At 38.5% G+C, this 21657-nt stretch overlaps 1 protein-coding gene across 9 annotated transcripts in view; it reads left to right on the top strand.

Annotated features, from left to right (window-relative positions):
• inpp4b (inositol polyphosphate-4-phosphatase type II B) overlaps positions 1–21657 on the top strand; it is a 237456-nt gene that overhangs the window by 112604 nt on the left and 103195 nt on the right. For all 9 annotated transcript variants that reach the window (XM_089131969.1, XM_089131970.1, XM_089131965.1 and 6 more), the window contains one exon: positions 12128–12275. In XM_089131969.1, coding sequence (XP_088988095.1) covers positions 12128–12275 — 148 coding nt within the window. The remainder of the gene's footprint in view (positions 1–12127; positions 12276–21657) is intronic.

Raw genomic sequence — 21657 nt, 5'->3', positions numbered from 1 at the left:
ATTGAAGTCCATTATATGGAGAAAAATCCTGGAATGTTTTCGTCAAAAACCTTAATTTCTTTTCGACTGAAGAAAGAAAGACATGGACATCTTGGATGACTCGGGGGTGAGTAAATTATCAGCAAAAGTTTTTTGAAAAGTGAACTACTCCTTTAAGTAGAATCTGAAGAGGAATATTGTTCAATACCGTTGGATAAATTGTTCAATACCGTTGGATTGCCATCGGTATTGTTGAGATCATGGAGTGTATTGTGGATTGCTGCGCTTAAATAACCACCAGTTGCTCATTAGCTTAATTACCTCAGGTAGCGCATCAGGATAAACAGTATCGGGACATCAGCTTTTATGCCATTTCAGTGAAGTCAGTGTAAATTTGTCGGGCACGGTGAAGAAAAGAGAGATGGAATAGTTGTGGCACTTTATTAGTGAGTGAATAAACCCAAAGTCTCTGAAAGTTCCCTGAGAAACAAACTCTGTAGAAGGTCATTTCTTTATTTATGAGCTGCTGTGATGTGATGGATGGATGCGATGCTGGGAACGGCAGACGGGTCCCTCTAGAAGTCCAGGGTGTTCGGTGTTATCTCCGTATCTGATGTTTTGCAGTGTTTACGTGCTGGTGCTGTAACCGTATTGAATGTCATTGTGGCGTCGTGGATGGCTGTTGGTTTAGTCACACAGCTTCTTGTCAAAATATGTTAGTCTGTGCTGCCTCTGAAAGACTGACTAATGAAATTTGTCCCCGTCACCCCAACCCCTGGGCATCCGCTGTGCTTCAACACTAACGCATCGCAAAGTCATTTTCCTAAGAGCTTGAGCAGGCAGAGATGCTGCGATCCGATTGGCCGTCGGATTAGAGGTCAGAGGTTAATCCTCCACAGCGCTGGATGAGGGAGTTTGCGTTCAGTTCACCTCTTCTCGAGGTCACGCGTCCATCTGTCTCTATCTTCACTTGACATCCTCTGCGAACTACCTGTCTGTACTTTCTGCTTCCATTAAGGGCAACTAACACAATTTTATGATCTATATTTTTTAAGAAAAAGTAAAAAAGTAGAAGTTATATATGAACATGATGTGTGTGCGTGGGTGGGTGCATTTGTGTGTACTTTATGTATTTTATTATGCGTAATAATACAATGTAGTAAGCTTATACATTAGTGGAAATAATAAAAAATATAGCTGCAAGCAGCCATTACCGGGGCCAAGCGCAAGAAGCGGCAACATATGCCAAAATGGCAAGGAGTGGCAGACCAACTGTAGCAAGGAGCAATTAAGGGCATTTTGAGAGAACTTTGGGCAAATGGCTAAAAAAATCACATAAACATTAACTTATAAGATGATTTAATGGGTTATCACTTTCGAACAATAGGTGGCGCAGTTACGAAATAGATGTGATGTGGTCAGAGGGAGGTGACAATGACACATGCAAAGTTTGGTGTCAAAATGTGAAGGCATTGCAGAGATAAAGCCTAAATAGTAATTTTGGCAGCATGCCTAAATTTTGATGCTGTGGTATACAAAAACGGTTTTGTCTATCATCGTGCAATTCATAACTTTTAGTCGGCACGGTCTGGAGATGATACTATTCAATTTTCGTGAAAATCGAACAAACGGTCTAGGAGGAGTTCGAAAAAGAAGGTTTTTCAAAGAAATAAAGATGGCGAACAGGACGTTTGTCTGATTATGGAAAACCTGATATCTATGTTTTCGGCATAACCGAAGGAATCTATTAAGATCAGTTTCATTGCAATAGGCAAATTTATTCAAAAGTTATTAGCGTTCTCAGAAATTAATTATAACTTTTGACCAACAGGTGGCGCTGTCTCAAAATCTTTTGAGTACCTTCAGGGCATGCTGCTTATGGCACACACTGAGTTTTGTAATATTACACCAATGCATTTGTTTAGTATAGCATTTTATTTCACAAAACTCTATTGAAGTCAATGGGAATTTCACGTTTTGTTCTATTATAGCGCCACCAAGAGGCTCAGTCCCACAATTTTTTTTATGTGTCCTCAGAGTGACCCCATACATATGTGTGTCAATTTTGGTGCAAATATCTCAATTCACTTCCGAGTTATAAACATTTATATGAAAAAACACATAAAAAATGACTGACACATGACTTTGTTTGAATTTTACTACCCCTTACTATCAATATTTTCGCATTTGGGCATTTGCATATAGTTAACAAGCTATGATTCCGTGTTTCTGGCGGTGGTTTCGTCTCGATCGGAACAGTGGTTTTGAAGATATCGCCAAGTGTTTTTTTCGCGCTAAATCGCTACACTACACCAACCGTAACACGAAACCCAGCATGTTTAGTATCGTTGGACTCGGCAACGATTCAGGACCTCAAAAATATGACTCCCGTGAAAATAAGTGTACCACACCCAAAGTTATAAGCGTTTGAATAAAACAATTCACCAATAGGTGGCGCTGTTTCGAAACTTCTCAGGCTCCTTCAGGGCATCGTACTGATGACCCATACCGAGTTTCGTAACAATTCGTTCATGCGTTCAAAAAATACAGCATTTTCGCACATAATTCAAAATGGCCGACAGCCAAAATGGCCGATCTGGGAAAATTGGATATCGGTCGACTCGGCATGACGCCCTGAATCTATCGAGACCAAGTTTTTGATTTTTGGAGAAACCGTTCAGAAGTTATGAGCAAAAATAGCCATTTTTTATATCTCCGGACCACTAGGTGGCGCTGCGCCGAAACGCTGCATGTAGCCTCAGATCATGCTTGTGATGACATGTACCAAGTTTGGTCTGAATAGGATGAAGCGTTGCGGAGATACAGCCTCACGTCTGTTTTCGCAAGCGCTACGTAAAATTAGTTTGCGCGTTTATCGAAAACGGTTCTTCGAATCATCTTGAATTCCATAACTTTTTGTCAGCACTGCCTGGAGATGATCCGGTGCGATTTTGGTGAAAATCGGACAAACCGTCTAGGACGAGTTCGCAAAAGTAGGTTTTTTGGAAAATTCAAAATGGCGGCCATTTTTTTATGACGGAAAATGACGTCATAGGGTGCTATCGAATCGGCATGAGCTCAGGAACAAGAGGAAAAAAGAATTTTGTTGATAGGCCTTACGGTTCAAAAGTTATTAGCATAATAAAAGTGCAACTTTGGACAGTTGGTGGCGCTAGAGGGAATGAGTTAGAGACACCAAAATTGGTGTATTTAAAGTTGGGACTGTCCTCTATCAGAATGTCAAACCAAAACAACTTTCCCGCAAACCGGTCTATGGGCTGCCATAGACGCCCAGTCGGAAGAAGAATAATAATAATAATAAATATAGCTGCAAGCAGCCATTACCGGGGCCAAGCGCAAGAAGCGGCAACATATGCCAAAATGGCAAGGAGTGGCAGACCAACTGTAGCAAGGAGCAATTAAGGGCATTTTGAGAGAACTTTGGGCAAATGGCTAAAAAAATCACATAAACATTAACTTATAAGATGATTTAATGGGTTATCACTTTCGAACAATAGGTGGCGCAGTTACGAAATAGATGTGATGTGGTCAGAGGGAGGTGACAATGACACATGCAAAGTTTGGTGTCAAAATGTGAAGGCATTGCAGAGATAAAGCCTAAATAGTAATTTTGGCAGCATGCCTAAATTTTGATGCTGTGGTATACAAAAACGGTTTTGTCTATCATCGTGCAATTCATAACTTTTAGTCGGCACGGTCTGGAGATGATACTATTCAATTTTCGTGAAAATCGAACAAACGGTCTAGGAGGAGTTCGAAAAAGAAGGTTTTTCAAAGAAATAAAGATGGCGAACAGGACGTTTGTCTGATTATGGAAAACCTGATATCTATGTTTTCGGCATAACCGAAGGAATCTATTAAGATCAGTTTCATTGCAATAGGCAAATTTATTCAAAAGTTATTAGCGTTCTCAGAAATTAATTATAACTTTTGACCAACAGGTGGCGCTGTCTCAAAATCTTTTGAGTACCTTCAGGGCATGCTGCTTATGGCACACACTGAGTTTTGTAATATTACACCAATGCATTTGTTTAGTATAGCATTTTATTTCACAAAACTCTATTGAAGTCAATGGGAATTTCACGTTTTGTTCTATTATAGCGCCACCAAGAGGCTCAGTCCCACAATTTTTTTTATGTGTCCTCAGAGTGACCCCATACATATGTGTGTCAATTTTGGTGCAAATATCTCAATTCACTTCCGAGTTATAAACATTTATATGAAAAAACACATAAAAAATGACTGACACATGACTTTGTTTGAATTTTACTACCCCTTACTATCAATATTTTCGCATTTGGGCATTTGCATATAGTTAACAAGCTATGATTCCGTGTTTCTGGCGGTGGTTTCGTCTCGATCGGAACAGTGGTTTTGAAGATATCGCCAAGTGTTTTTTTCGCGCTAAATCGCTACACTACACCAACCGTAACACGAAACCCAGCATGTTTAGTATCGTTGGACTCGGCAACGATTCAGGACCTCAAAAATATGACTCCCGTGAAAATAAGTGTACCACACCCAAAGTTATAAGCGTTTGAATAAAACAATTCACCAATAGGTGGCGCTGTTTCGAAACTTCTCAGGCTCCTTCAGGGCATCGTACTGATGACCCATACCGAGTTTCGTAACAATTCGTTCATGCGTTCAAAAAATACAGCATTTTCGCACATAATTCAAAATGGCCGACAGCCAAAATGGCCGATCTGGGAAAATTGGATATCGGTCGACTCGGCATGACGCCCTGAATCTATCGAGACCAAGTTTTTGATTTTTGGAGAAACCGTTCAGAAGTTATGAGCAAAAATAGCCATTTTTTATATCTCCGGACCACTAGGTGGCGCTGCGCCGAAACGCTGCATGTAGCCTCAGATCATGCTTGTGATGACATGTACCAAGTTTGGTCTGAATAGGATGAAGCGTTGCGGAGATACAGCCTCACGTCTGTTTTCGCAAGCGCTACGTAAAATTAGTTTGCGCGTTTATCGAAAACGGTTCTTCGAATCATCTTGAATTCCATAACTTTTTGTCAGCACTGCCTGGAGATGATCCGGTGCGATTTTGGTGAAAATCGGACAAACCGTCTAGGACGAGTTCGCAAAAGTAGGTTTTTTGGAAAATTCAAAATGGCGGCCATTTTTTTATGACGGAAAATGACGTCATAGGGTGCTATCGAATCGGCATGAGCTCAGGAACAAGAGGAAAAAAGAATTTTGTTGATAGGCCTTACGGTTCAAAAGTTATTAGCATAATAAAAGTGCAACTTTGGACAGTTGGTGGCGCTAGAGGGAATGAGTTAGAGACACCAAAATTGGTGTATTTAAAGTTGGGACTGTCCTCTATCAGAATGTCAAACCAAAACAACTTTCCCGCAAACCGGTCTATGGGCTGCCATAGACGCCCAGTCGGAAGAAGAATAATAATAATAAATATAGCTGCAAGCAGCCATTACCGGGGCCAAGCGCAAGAAGCGGCAACATATGCCAAAATGGCAAGGAGTGGCAGACCAACTGCAGCAAGGAACAATTAAGGGCATTTTGAGAGAACTTTGGGCAAATGGCTAAAAAAATCACATAAACATTAACTTATAAGATGATTTAATGGGTTATCACTTTCGAACAATAGGTGGTGCAGTTACGAAATAGATGTGATGTGGTCAGAGGGAGGTGACAATGACACATGCAAAGTTTGGTGTCAAAATGTGAAGGCATTGCAGAGATAAAGCCTAAATAGTAATTTTGGCAGCATGCCTAAACTTTGATGCTGTGGTATACGAAAACGGTTTTGTCTATCATCGTGCAATTCATAACTTTTAGTCGGCACGGTCTGGAGATGATGGGATTAAATTTTCGTGAAAATCGGACAAACGGTCTAGGAGGAGTTCGAAAAAGAAGGCTTTTCAAAGAAATAAAGATGGCGGACAGGAAGTTTGGCTGATTATGCAAAACCTGATATCTATGTTTTCAGCATAACCCAAGGAATCTATTAAGATCAGTTTCATTGCAATAAGCAAATTTATTCAAAAGTTATTAGCGTTCTCAGAAATTAATTATAACTTTTGACCAACAGGTGGCGCTGTCTCAAAATCTTTTGAGTACCTTCAGGGCATGCTGCTTATGGCACACACTGAGTTTTGTAATATTACACTAATGCATTTGTTTAGTATAGCATTATTTTATTTCACAAAACTCTATTGAAGTCAATGGGAATTTCACGTTTTGTTCTATTATAGCGCCACCAAGAGGCTCAGTCCCACAATTTTTTTTATGTGTCCTCAGAGTGACCCCATACATATGTGTGTCAATTTTGGTGCAAATATCTCAATTCACTTCCGAGTTATAAACATTTATATGAAAAAACACGTAAAAAATGACTGACACATGACTTTGTTTGAATTTTACTACCCCTTACTATCAATATTTTCACATTTGGGCATTAGCGTATAGTTAACAAGCTATGATTCCGTGTTTTTGGCGGTGGTTTCGTCTCGATCGGAACAGCGGTTTTGAAGATATCGCCAAGTGTTTTTTTCGCGCTAAATCGCTACGCTACACCAACCGTAACACGAAACCCAGCATGTTTAGTATCGTTGGACTCGGCAATGATTCAGGAACTCAAAAAATGACTCCCGTGAAAATAAGTGTACCACACCCAAAGTTATAAGCGTTTGAAAAAAAAAATTCACCACTAGGTGGCGCTGTTTCGAAACTTCTCAGGCTTCTTCAGGGCATCGTACTGATGACCCATACCGAGTTTCGTAACAATTCGTTCATGCGTTCAAAAAATACAGCATTTTAGCACATAATTCAAAATGGCCGACAGCCAAAATGGCCGATCTGGGAAAATTGGATATCAGTCGACTCGGCATGATGCCCTGAATCTAACGAGACCAAATTTATGATTTTTGGAGAAACCGTTCAGAAGTTATGAGCAAAAATAGCCATTTTTCATATCTCCGGACCACTAGGTGGCGCTGCGCCGAAACGCAGCATGTAGCCTCAGGTCATGCTTGTGATGACACGTACCAAGTTTGGTCTGAAAACGAGTAAGCGTTGCGGAGATACCGCCTCACGTCTGTTTTCGCAAGCGCTACGTAAAATTTGTTTGCGCGTTTATCGAAAACGGTTATTCGAATCATCTTGAATTCCATAACTTTTTGTCAGCACTGACGGGAGATGATCCAGTGCGATTTTGGTGAAAATCGGACAAACCGTCTAGGACGAGTTCGCAAAAGTAGGTTTTTTAGAAAATTCAAAATGGCGGCCGTTTTTTTATGACGGAAAATGACGTCATAGGGTGCGATCGAATCGCCATGAGCTCAGGAACAAGAGGAAAAAAGAATTTTGTTGATAGGCCTTACGGTTCAAAAGTTATTAGCATAATAAAAGTGAAACTTTGGACAGTTGGTGGCGCTAGAGGGAATGAGTTAGAGACACCAAAATTGGTGTATTTAAAGTTGGGACTGTGCTCTATCAGAATGTCAAACCAAAACAACTTTCCCGCAAACCGGTCTATGGGCTGCCATAGACGCCCAGTCGGAAGAAGAATAATAATAATAAATATAGCTGCAAGCAGCCATTACCGGGGCCAAGCGCAAGAAGCGGCAACATATGCCAAAATGGCAAGGAGTGGCAGACCAACTGCAGCAAGGAGCAATTAAGGGCATTTTGAGAGAACTTTGGGCAAATGGCTAAAAAAATCACATAAACATTAACTTATAAGATGATTTAATGGGTTATCACTTTCGAACAATAGGTGGCGCAGTTACGAAATAGATGTGATGTGGTCAGAGGGAGGTGACAATGACACATGCAAAGTTTGGTGTCAAAATGTGAAGGCATTGCAGAGATAAAGCCTAAATAGTAATTTTGGCAGCATGCCTAAACTTTGATGCTGTGGTATACGAAAACGGTTTTGTCTATCATCGTGCAATTCATAACTTTTAGTCGGCACGGTCTGGAGATGATGCGATTAAATTTTCGTGAAAATCGGACAAACGGTCTAGGAGGAGTTCGAAAAAGAAGGCTTTTCAAAGAAATAAAGATGGCGGACAGGAAGTTTGGCTGATTATGCAAAACCTGATATCTATGTTTTCGGCATAACCCAAGGAATCTATTAAGATCAGTTTCATTGCAATAGGCAAATTTATTCAAAAGTTATTAGCGTTCTCAGAAATTAATTATAACTTTTGACCAACAGGTGGCGCTGTCTCAAAATCTTTTGAGTACCTTCAGGGCATGCTGCTTATGGCACACACTGAGTTTCATAATGTTAGACCAAAGCATTTGTTTAGTATAGCATTGTATTTCACAAAACTGTATTGAAGTCAATGGGAATTTCACGTTTTGTTCTATTATAGCGCCACCAAGAGGCTCAGTCCCACAATTTTTTTTATGTGTCCTCAGAGTGACCCCATACATATGTGTGTCAATTTTGGTGCAAATATCTCAATTTACTTCCGAGTTATAAACATTTATATGAAAAAACACGTAAAAAATGACTGACACATGACTTTGTTTGAATTTTACTACCCCTTACTATCAATATTTACGCATTTGGGCATTAGCATATAGTTAACAAGCTATGATTCCGTGTTTCTGGCGGTGGTTTCGTCTCGATCGGAACAGCGGTTTTGAAGATATCGCCAAGTGTTTTTTTCGCGCTAAATTGCTACGCTACGCCATCCGTGAGACGAAACCCAGCATGTTTAGTATCGTTGGACTCGGCAACGATTCAGGACCTCAAAAATATGACTCCCGTGAAAATAAGTGTACCACACCCAAAGTTATAAGCGTTTGAATAAAACAATTCACCACTAGGTGGCGCTGTTTCGAAACTTCTCAGGCTCCTTCAGGGCATCGTACTGATGACCCATAACGAGTTTCGTAACAATTCGTTCATGCGTTCAAAAAATACAGCATTTTAGCACATAATTCAAAATGGCCGACAGCCAAAATGGCCGATCTGGGAAAATTGGATATCGGTCGACTCGGCATGACGCCCTGAATCTAACGAGACCAAGTTTTTGATTTTTGGAGAAACCGTTCAGAAGTTACGAGCAAAAATAGCCATTTTTCATATCTCCGGACCACTAGGTGGCGCTGCGCCGAAACGCAGCACGTAGCCTCAGGTCATGCTTGTGATAACACGTACCAAGTTTGGTGTGAAAACGAGTAAGCGTTGCGGAGATACAACCTCACGTCTGTTTTCGCAAGCGCTACGTAAATTTTGTTTACGCGTTTATCAAAAACGGTTATTCGAATCATCTTGAATTCCATAACTTTTTGTCAGCACTGCCTGGAGATGATCCGGTGCGATTTTGGTGAAAATCGGACAAACCGTCTAGGACGAGTTCGCAAAAGTAGGTTTTTTGGAAAATTCAAAATGGCGGCCGTTTTTTTATGACGGAAAATGACGTCATAGGGTGCGATCGAATCGGCATGAGCTCAGGAACAAGAGGAAAAAAGAATTTTGTTGATCGGCCTTACGGTTCAAAAGTTATTAGCATAATAAAAGTGAAACTTTGGACAGTTGGTGGCGCTAGAGGGAATGAGTTAGAGACACCAAAATTGGAGTATTTAAAGTTGGGACTGTCCTCTATCAGAATGTCAAACCAAAACAACTTTCCCGCAAACCGGTCTATGGGCTGCCATAGACGCCAAGTCGGAAACGGAAGAAGAATAATAATAATAATAGGAAACGGAACAGATACAATAGGTGCCTCCGCACCTTCGGTGCTTGGCCCCTAATAATAAGAACCGGCACAGATACAATAGGTGCCTCCGCACCTTCGGTGCTTGGCCCCTAATAATAAGAACCGGCACAGATACAATAGGTGCCTCCGCACCTTCGGTGCTTGGCCCCTAATAATAATAATAATAAGAACCGGCACAGATACAATAGGTGCCTCCGCACCTTCGGTGCTTGGCCCCTAAAAATGTTAGACAGGGTACAAAAGATGTCACTTCCGGGGTGTCACAATTTTATGTTTGTTGTTTTCTTTTACAATGAGGAACATTTTGTTAAAATTAGTTATAATAATGAGTTTATTTTATATAGTGGCTATCTCAAGGTAACTGTACAATATTGTAATAAAAAAATGTGACAGCAGACTAGAGCCCGACCGATAAAGGATTTTGAAGGCCGATACCGATACAAATTTTTGTTGGTTATAAAATCCGATATATCGGCCGATATTATTATTATTATTTTTTATTTCAGAAACGAGCAACAAAATATTATCAGATTTCCCTAACATTAGTTATTTGTAGTTAATTATGAGTTTTAACTAAAATAATATGATAATGCATAACTGGTTCTCTCTGCCTGACTCTGGCTGGATCAGCAGGTTGCAGGATGTGTGGCGCGTTATACACGAGTGTTGCCAACAGGGACGGTGTAGAGTGCCCTCTGGTGGACAAACTATACAACTCCAGCACTCATGACATGGTTGAAGCGTGATTCGCCCGTTTTTATCGGCCATTATAACTGCCGATACCGATATTTTAGAAAATGCCTAATATCGGCCTGGCTCTACAGCAGAGAAAACATTACAGATGAACTGAGAATATAGATAACACCTGAGGTGAGTAATGTGGAAAGATTTCTTTTTATATGCGAGCGGGTCCTATTATAGATTGTTTCCTGTTGTGTTGGGTAAGCCAGAGAAAAGAGAATTGCAGTTGTCAAGCCTGAACTAGCCTCGACATCTCACCATCATTGACGTTTAAAATGGACGTTTTTTAAAAGCTATACCCAGGTTTTCAACAGTTGTGAAAGGTCAAGCCAAGATTTCAGCAATATTAACATTGAAAAATAGAAACAGGATGTAATTTAAGGTGAACCAACAAGAAGTTTTGAGTTGAAAGAGAAAATGATTTGTCATCCAAGCATTTATATCACCAATAGAAGTTAATATGAAGTTGCAGGTGGGGAAAAGAGCGTTGCGTTGAGAACGGATGTGAAGTTAGGTGTCATGTGCGTAGTAATGAAAGTTAAACCATGCATGATAACGAATAATGCCACCTAGTGGAAGCATAAAGGTCCATGAACAGAACCCTGGGGAACACCGTATGAGAGAGGGGCAGTAGTGGACGTGGTCTGGCTGATAGAGATGTAATGCAGACGCAAGTGAACCAAGATAGGTCAGTTTTAGAGATACCAAGAGCATAAAATGAGAATACTGTGAGAGATTGTGTAAAATAAAGAGGAAGGGTCTAGCAGAATTAATGCAAATGGAGCCTAAGTTCAACTTTTACAAATACATTTTAAAATCTTAAGTTGTATTTGTTAACTCTTATTAATGCAGTGTGAACTTACATGAACAAACAATGAACAATCAAATTTTTACCAAGTATTGGTAACAAAGAATAATAAATCAAAAAATTTTCATTGTTAGTTAGCTAATGCATTAACAAATTAGACATTATTTTAAAGTGTTACCAAAATAGGTTTATAAAATCAGTATAGTTTATTTCAACATAATTGCAATTAATAGATACAAATTAGCTACATGGGTTAATATTTTTTCTTACTGTTTAGCTATTTTTTTTTTTTTTACAATGCCTATCCCAGCATTATTCATCAAAACCCCTTGCTTCAACGATGACGATCAAAAATTGTCTTGCATTAGCAAAAGTGTTGAATAAATGCTTAAAAGATTTCCACTCAGGTGTGTGTTTGATCCGTCGACTCGCCAGTGGAGCGAAGCGTTGACAAGAAACGTGATTTCATGCTGTAGAGGAAATCACTTCTACTACTGCCTCAGCATTATCAGTCAAAAACTTTAGATCTAACTTGCGATTACCACTGGTGTTCCCCAAGGCTCAGTCTTGGGCCCTCTTTTATTTATTATTTACTGTATTTACTGCCCCTTGAACACATTTTTTTTAGGAAGTACGGTATTAATTTACTCTGCTATGCTGAAAATATCCATCTTTACCTGTCTACAGTACTTCTCTACCTGTTTTTCCTCCATTTTCTCTGTACTGCTGCTTAGCGGAAGTCATACAGTGGCTTTATGTAAGGAACAGGCTGAAATGGAAGTCGAAATTCACTGTACTTTGCCAAAAGGATCATATGTAAATACATCTATAACCTAATGTTTCTCTCTCTCTCTCTTCCTCAGTGTTTAAGAACGCGGTGTGTAAGGTGTATAGGTTTCAGACGGTGGAGAGTAAATGGATGTTGGTGCGGGAACAGATGGCGGAGTGCACACTGTCCTTCAGCGTCCCGAAGCAGCTCATCGCCCTCTACATTCAGGAGGACACCTGCAGGTGAGATTCAGAGCGATGCGAGGGCGGCTAGGAAACAGGACAGTGAAGGAGGCAAGCGGCACCAGAAGTTTTACACCCAAAGGAATGAGTCCTGGGTGATATATCGGGAGTTAAAGGGCCTACTGTATTAACGTTTGTTCTAGATGTTTAATGCAATGTCTTGTGTGAAGAGTCTCCTTCACTGTTAAGATGACAGTGTAGTATTACTATGAAATGAATGGATTGAAAATTAGATTTATTCATGTGGCAGATCCTTAAGGGAATGGGAGTTTTTTTTCAAAATTAATATATATAACCTTGTATTAAAATGCTAAGGTAATGCAAGATTAAAAATAGTTTTGAAAGACATTGTGGAGCACACATTTTTCCTTGACCGTGTTGAAAAATGTCCATCACGTCATATTACATGTTTTCTCTCAAAAACGACTCGAGAAGCCGTTAATAAAACCTTAATAAAGAGAATTTAGTTCCTACATTATTTTTTCTATACTGTACATTGACTCACTGGGTACTCCAATACCCTTTAACCAACATCTAACAACTAACATCATTTAGTTTTCTGAGGAATATTCAAATCTACTGTATGACCTTGTGTTTCAAGCATGAACTACAGGAACTACTTGTACTTGCGTTTTAAAGGGATCCTCCACTTTTTTTGGAAATAGGCTCATTTTACCACTCCCCCAGAGTTAAACAGTCAAGTTTTACCGTTTTCAAATTCATTCAGACGATTTTCTAATATTTAGAAGAATATCAGTAACCAGACAGTTTCTGGTCTCATTGACTTCCATAGTAGGAAAAAATATACTATGGAAGTCAATGAGACCAGAAATGGTCTGTTAAAGGGTTAGTTCACCCAAAAATGAAAATTAAGTCATTAATTACTCACCCCCATGCTGTTCCAACCCTGTAAGACCTTCGTTCATCTTCGGAACACAAATAAAGATATTTTTGATTGAATCTGAGAGCTAGATCAGTCCTACATAGACTGCCTAAGGGACTGGCTCTTGACGGCCCAGAAAGTCATTAAAGAAAAGGTTTAAATATTCCATGTGCCTACAGCGGCTCAATTATACGTTTATCAAGCGACGAGACTACTTTTTGTGCGAAAAAAACATAAATAACGACTTTATTCGACTATTCTATTACTTCCTTATGGGCGCATGCGCGAGAACTGAGACGAGGACGTTCTCCTTCGACTACTTCTTGTTACCGGCTGCTCACCGCTCAGGAGTTTTACCGCCCCCTACCGTATAAGATGATGTGCTGATATAGCTGGAAGCGCAAAACTTTCTGTTTATAAGCAGAGGAAGATGCGCGCTGTACATACGCTTTTCAATTTGCGTATTTTTCGCACTATAAGGTGCACTTAAAAGCCTTTAATCTTCTCAAAAAACGACAGCGTTCCTTATAATCCGGAGCGCCTTATATATGGATCATCATTTTATACGGTAGGTGGCGGTAAAACTCCTAAGCGGTGAGCAGCCGGTAACAAGAAGTAGACGAAGGAGAACGTCCTCGTCTCAGTTCTCGCGCATGCGCCCATAAGGAAGTAATGGAATAGTCGAATAAAGTCGTTATTTATGTTTTTTTCGCACAAAAAGTATTCTCGTCGCTTGATAAACGTATAATTGAGCCGCTGTAGGCACATGGAATATTTAAACCTTTTCTTTAATGACTTTATGGGCCGTCAAGAGCCAGTCCCTTAGGCAGTCTATATAGGACTGATCCAGCTCTCAGATTCAATCAAAAATATCTTTATTTGTGTTCCGAAGATGAACGAAGGTCTTACGGGGTTGGTACAGCATGGGGGTGAGTAATTAATGACTTAATTTTCATTTTTGGGTGAACTAACCCTTTAACTAATATTCTTCTAAATAACAGAAAATCGGCTGAATACATTCAAAAACGGTAAAACTCAACTGTTTAACTCTGGGGGAGTGGTAAAATGAGCCTATTTCCCAAAAAAAGTGGAGTATCCCTTTAATAGTGGCATTTTTATCATTTTCAGTGCATGTGTAAATTATCTGAATGTGCTACTGCAAACAACATGGCGGCTGAAATGCATTGTCTCGTACGATCCCTGGTGATTCCCACTCCTAGAAGAACGGGTTGAAGTGAAGGTTGGGCGGCACAAAAGGCAGTAGGAGTGAGATGCCGTGTGCTTGTCGAGCCAGGGTTTATTTCAGAGATGGAAATGGCTGTTTTAGAGCTATACTTAGCCTGCACTAAATTATTCAAGGATGTTTAACACTTCAAAGGAGAGCGCCTGTCCTCTCCCTCTTGCTTTTCTTTCATTTTACCTTTGCTTTCTCTCCTCCCTCCGTCTCATTGTGGGAGCGTTGTTACCTGAGCGTTAAAGAGAAAACCTAAAAGGGAATGGAGCCGCGTGGAATCGCGAGGTGAAAAGAACGAGGGCACGTTGCGGGAAACCTTCAGCGAAAAGGTTTTTTAAAGCACAGCAGTCAATAATACACTCCGACACACATGTGAACGCTGTTCCTATGCAGTTCAATCAGATGAATGTGTGATTATACACCTTGATGAAAGTCTGTGGAAGAAAGAGGAATCAGAGTGTCGTTGCATGTCACATCAATGCAAGAGATGTTTTCCCATTCGTTATGATTTTATTGACACTCGATGATAGGAAGTGACATGAGTCATGACCACCACAGATCATCATGTCCAGGTGCGCGTGGACACGTGATCAGAACTGAGTATATTTTATTCCTTTTCAAGACCGAAAGTTAGACATCAGGATACAGAATTGTAATAAAAAAATGTTTAACCAAATTCATGCGACATCTATAGTATCTATAGTATTATATGCCATTTTTCTATATTTTGCACTGTATAATATTATTAATACATTTACCTTTTTTACTGGTTTATTACTTACTTTATATATATATATATATATTTCTATATTTAATAATTGTATTAAATATATCCATATTTTTTTTATTTATTAATTGATTTAAATGCGAATTAATATTTTATAATTATTATATACTGTTATATTTTTATTTTTATTTATTTTATATTTTATTAAGTATAGTATTAATCATATATATACACAATGACAATCAACTCAAATAAATTATATTATTAATCACATTTTGACAAAAAACATTTTATTATTTTAAATAGCAGTTTTCTTTATTCTGCAAAATATAATACCTTTTATTTTTAATACTGTAACTGTAAATTAAAAAAATAATCTATATGAAATGTAAAAGTATTTTCATATTTTTATCAATGTAAATGTTAAAAATATTTTTAAAAGATATATGATAATATTGTGGACATTTTGTTGTACTGTATAGCAAAATAGGGGAAAAATGTTACAATTTTAATGACTGTTTATTATTTTCTATAGTGTTGGGCTGTATTTTGTGAAACCATCTAATCAGAATATATATATATATATATATATAAATATACGAGATATTAAATATATCTCGTATATTTAAGTTCAGTAATTTGACTTAAATGATGTCATTTAAGTGAAATTACTGAACGAGCTTGATAAAAATGATCATTCTAGAAGAAAATTTCAAATGGCACTTAGAGGCTTTTGCATCTGAACTCTTCACATATATATATATATATATATATATATCAAGATTTTTGTTGGCATTTAATAAAATAAATAGGTACAATTAGTCAAAATTAATTACTGGCTAAAACTTGTGATTGTGCGATTTAATTTCAATAAATTCTGCTTCCCGTAATTGTAGTTCAACATCCTGTTGAATACGTAGCCAATTTAATTCAAAATTCACACTTGTAAAATGAATTTGGAGTCATTTCTTTAAATTCAGATGTTTGCCTATTTGGCCCTAAACCACCCGTGATCGCGTTTCTCACAGCAGAGCAACATGCTGAAAGATCCCTCTGCTTAATTTGCTCTTTGTTTCCCGCTCTCGAGTTTCAGGCTTTATGCACATGCAAAACACTTCTCAGCGTGCACCATTATCGGCAGCAACTTCCCCAAAGTCGACAGACATTAGCATAGGCACAGTTTTCATCTACAACAAAATCATTGTAAGCCAGACCAGGGACGTGTGTGTTTGTCCATTGAAGAATCTGAGATCGTTAACTCGGCGAGGCACACATTCCCAGACTGGAGCTCCCATAGATCAGACCCTGCTAAGCAATTATCATCATGTGTGCATTATTCAGGGAGGCTATTTGGCCTCCACACCTGCGCTCTCTGCTACAGACAGGTAACTTCAGCAGCCACTGCTATCCCTAGACATCTCATTATCGGCCCGGGCAACACATTCACCTTTAAGCCCGTTTCAGCTGCTTTCGTCGGCTCGGGTTTAACAACAATGGCATGAGCGCTTAAAAGAGCTCCATGTCTCAACGTGTTTGGAGAAATGAAGGAATCGAACACAACGTGATGCTGATATTGTATCAGTGGTGTTTGCTACTAACGCATTCGCCCACAACATCACGGCACCGGCTTGAAAAACAAAGTGTTTGTTTATTATGAATGAGAGAGAGAGCTTTGTCTACTTCTGTTTATCAGTGTTTATTTGCGCTTTCAATCGGCATTGACTGTGGAATCTGGTGTCATTCAGCGCATGTCCTTCATGACATCCAAATGAGAAATATTTACTTACTTAAATGGATCGTGTGTTGAGACATCAAATATTCCTTGAAAAAAATGTCAAATGCAATTAATAAATGTATTTTCTATGAAATATTTCTTCTATTTAAATTGACTTTTTTTTTTGTAAGATATAAAGTAGCAATTTTTGTGTCTGCTTTTAAATGGATAGTTCACTTTGAAATTAATGTTTGGTATGTTTTATCTTACCTCAAGGGCATCCAAGATGTAGGTGTCTTTTTTTCCGCAGTATTTTCAATTTTGATATTTTTAGGTCAAACCGTTCTTGTCTGTCAGTCATATAATGGAGGTCTATGGTCACCACCTCAAAGAGCATGCACAGAGAAGTCCAAATTAAACATGATTTAATGACTCGTAAATGTAAGTACACATTGATGGCCTAAGACACGAAACGAGCGGTTTGTGTAAGAAAACGAACAGTATTTATAGCGTTTTCCTTCACTGTGAAGATCTAAACATTTTTAGATACACAGGAAATCGCAATGGAAGACGATTTCGATATCGATATATCAACAGGCAATGTTAAATTTTTTCTCAAATCACTTGGCCGTGGCTGTGATTACAAGAGGTAAAAACGATATTCGTTTTTCTCACACAAACCGCTCATTAAATCTCACAAATGCATCATTTAATCATGTTTAATTTGGACTTCTCTGTGCATGCTCTTTGAGGTGGTGACCATAGACCTCCATTATATGACTGACAGACGAGAACGGTTTGACCTAAAAATTGAAAATACTGCAGAAACAAAGACACCTACGTCTTGGATGCCCTTGAATTATACCAAAAATTAATTTCAAAGTGAACTATCCCTTTAATTTATTTCTTAAAAGTGAATTAAAATCAATATATAAGTAAATACATAATTTAATTTTTAATTGATTTCCCCATCCGAAGTAAGAAATGCAATAGTATTTATTTTTTCAATATATTATAATAAATGTTTTCGCCAGTGTGTCTATATGCTTCATATGTTTATGCTTTATATACTTGGATTGGTTGCCTGTCTGCTCCCCATTCCCCGTTCGGGATAGTGTGTGTGTGTGTTCCTATGTTGCCTCCAGCCTGTCACTGTTGACATGATGTCATTTCCCTGTGGCTACAGAGTGATTAGTCACATGACGATTGCATTTAAAAGATGCCTCATGTCACTGAGATGAACGGCGGATAACTTTCATTCCTGTTTGTTTGCAGTGTTGATGTGATAATGTGAGCTGAAGGGCTGTGCTGAGACTCTGAGACTTTGTTGACGTTGACAGCCCATAAACACACAGGTATTGCCAGGAGAAAGCGCTATTTCCTAGAGAACGAAAATTGTCATTTGTGTCACATCAGTTGGCATTTATCTCTCCTAATGATATTTTTTCCCTCGTTTTTAAGTCGATTGACTCCGAGGTCGGTGTGTTTCGTAGTTTCGTCATCAGTGTGTTATGACCGCCAGACAAATCAACTTTTCTCTTGATGTAGCCAAACGTGATGAACAAGAAACGTCATTATACAAGCAAGTGCTCATCCAGACTAGTTGGCTTTCGCCGCTGGTGTCCGTCACTGGAAAGTACTGTTGTTAATTATTATTCCCTTCACATTTCTGGAACTGATGGCAGACACAAAGCCTCCGGTGATTGAAAGTGAACGGTGGCCGTAACGCACCATGAAATGAAGGCTTCGGAGTGGCTGTTTCCTAGATGGCCTGCCGTACAAAAAACATATAGACATAATTCCAGCGTCTGCCAAAGTCATGTGTGTTTTTTTAGATCTATTGTCTTTATCAGTGTGTCTTTCATCCTCCCAAACCCCAATAAAACATGAAGCAGAAGTTTCCTCCGCTTCCTCCCCGTGTGCGTTCTTTCCGCTACAAATCTCTTTTTTATTATCGCCGCTGCTCATTCTGATAAAGCGGCATTACAATTCAAGTCTGTGCTTTTGAACAAAATAAGATGATGCTTTTTTTAAGTGGCTCGACAAACTTCGGCACAAGATCTTCTCTGACTTAACAGCTTTGGCTCGGCATGAAGTAATAACAATGCCTTTTCACCTATTTTCCTTAGATAACCACTGTTTGACCATCAGAACGAGAGCAGAATCGATCATTCTGAAGGCGTCTGTGACTGAATGCTGAGCTGAAGTCTTTAAATGAACTGCATTCATCTGTAACAAAACTTACACACAAAAAGCATGTATATGATTCGAAAATGGGCCTGAAAATAATAGTCACACTTGTATTGTTAGCAGTCAAAAATTGGAAATGAATGGGAAACGTTTGGCGCTGCATCCAAACAAAGCTTATTTTTTGAGATATCGAACTCAAATTTGGAACAAGTGTCGTCTTTAAAAAGAGACCAAACTTAAGGATTTATTTAAATTATTGCTACAGCATATTTATAGTTTAACCCCCAAAAATACAACATATTAAATCAGAAACATTAATGAACTAAAATATAGTACGGTATTTTTGCAATTTTTTTTCCTCTCTGGAGATATCGTGTGGAAACCATTGCTTGGTGTGTAGATATTTTGGCAAAAGTATTTTTTTTTCTTCATGTTTATGCAATGTAAGTCAATGGGGTCCAATCTTGTTGTTTTGGACCCCATAGACTTTCATTGTATGAACAAAAACAGCTGAAGCCTTCATTGTGTCGTGTGGAAAAATGAAAGCCTGATATAAATTTTGAATAATTTGAAAAATAAACTTAAAAAGATTGATATAAATATCTGATACTCTACACACTGTGGATTACGTTTGCATCAATGCTTAAATCACGTTGTTGCACATTGCTTTAATTAAGAGTTGAACTTTAATTGTGGTTGGGTTAAAAAAAAGCATATAAAATTGATAAACTGTATGGATATCTGGAAATTAAGTCGCTAGTCTTTGCTATCACTTTTAATCAGTTTAATGTGTTTGCTAAATAAAAGTATTGATTTCTTTATGTAGTTGTGCACATGCTGATATATTGGAAGCAATTAACGGGATTATCTCTTCGGCAAAAACAATCATAATTTTCTGTTTGATATTAGTTGCCCACTTAAATAAACCCGCTTAGGCTTTACATTATTGAGGATAAGATTCAGGATTATTAGGGGGAAAACCTGCTCTTACCTTTAACAGAGTTCAATAGAAACAATAATCTCTCGATTTTCTGCTCATATCTGCAGCTCTTGTCGCCTTTTGAAGATGCTAATCACATTGCTGAAATCATTATTAAAGTATCACAGCGGCTTTAAATTTACATGAAAATGAATCATTGTTTCCTTTGGAAATTCCCTCCACAATTAAAGATTCCTGGGCCTTTTATTAATGAGACCTGGCTCTGTCAGTCTGTGTGGAGAGATAAGAGCCTGAGCCTGCAACGTATTCAAATCTACCGTAATAGTCCTCCTCACATGACAACATGAAAGAGACAACAATTACTCCAACACACGGTGGGTCAAGCAAAAGAACCTCTCAGCATGACACGAGAGACGTCTGTGTGTAATTGCTGCTGAATGAGGCAATTTCACCTGTTGAATTGATGCAAAAATACTCTGGGATCTCTTTTGAAAGACCCCATTAAAGATTTTTGAGGCTTTTAGTGTCTGCATATACAGATTTGAAGGGGTCATATGAGAAATTTTGAACATTTTTTACAGCAGGCTACTGTAGCATTCATATCTCAAAACTACGTGAAAAATAAGCATTTATTGACACTAAGCAGCAGACACGGCTCGTTTTGTACTTTTTGATGTCAGAAATGATAGTGAAGCTTTTGTCAGTCTGATCTTAGCAGGTTGAGGGGTATATTCGAGAGCACAGGCAGCGGATATGTTTTTATTGAAGGATGGAGCAGTTAAAACAGTATCAGATCCAACCGCAAACACACAGATCAAGGTTTAGCGCAGTAAAGCATTTCAGGTGTTTTCATACAAGCCTTCATAGCAAAAAAAAAATAATAATAATGTTCTGAGAGAGTGTAAAATACATGTGAAAACCTAAAATATGCCTGTAGCCTAATTCAGAAGTTCAGAAGATGCTCAACATCTCTTGCTCGAGTAGGTTTTGATCATGTCTGCTCCAGCGCTTCTTTCATTAGCAACAGCAAATTTTAGCATTTTGAATGCAAAGCAGAGCTTCACTAGTGCTCTCAGACTTTTGGGTGTTGTATGTTGAACAGGAACAGTATGAACATAGTTTAAAGACGTTCTCTTGACAAATTCGTCTGAAAGTTTAACTTTTAGAAGCTTTAGACGGATTAGAAGGCAATAAAATGTTGCTAGCATCATTGTTAAAATGTTTTACCATGGTGCTACTATGTTTTAGCTTGTTTTAACATGTTGCTAGCATATTTAGCACACTACTAGCATGTTTCTAGCATGTTTTAGCACATGTATAGCATGGTTAGCATTCCTTTAACATGTTTTAACATAGTTAATGTTTCTAACATGTTTTAGCTTGTTTTAACAACTCACTAGCACTTAGCATATTACTAGTAGATTTGTAGTATGTTTGAGCACTATGTAACTAGCATCTTCAACATAATACTAGCATGTTGATAGCACATTTTAACACATTTCTAGCATGTTTTAACACACTGTTAGCATGTTTAGCCTGTTTCAACATCTTACTATCACATTACTGGCAGGTTTGTAGCATGTTGGAGCACGTCGATAGCATGTTTAGCACATTGTTAGCATGTTTTAATGCATTGATGCCATGTTTTAGCTCATTTCTTGCATTCCTCAGGCATGTTTGATATGTTTTAGCAT

The sequence above is a fragment of the Pimephales promelas genome, chromosome 6 (assembly GCF_988280905.1).
Source record: "Pimephales promelas chromosome 6, fPimPro1.hap1.1, whole genome shotgun sequence".
NCBI lineage: Eukaryota > Metazoa > Chordata > Actinopteri > Cypriniformes > Leuciscidae > Pimephales > Pimephales promelas.
The sequence above is the reverse complement of the archived record's forward strand: the minus strand, read 5'-3'. Positions and strand labels throughout refer to the sequence as shown.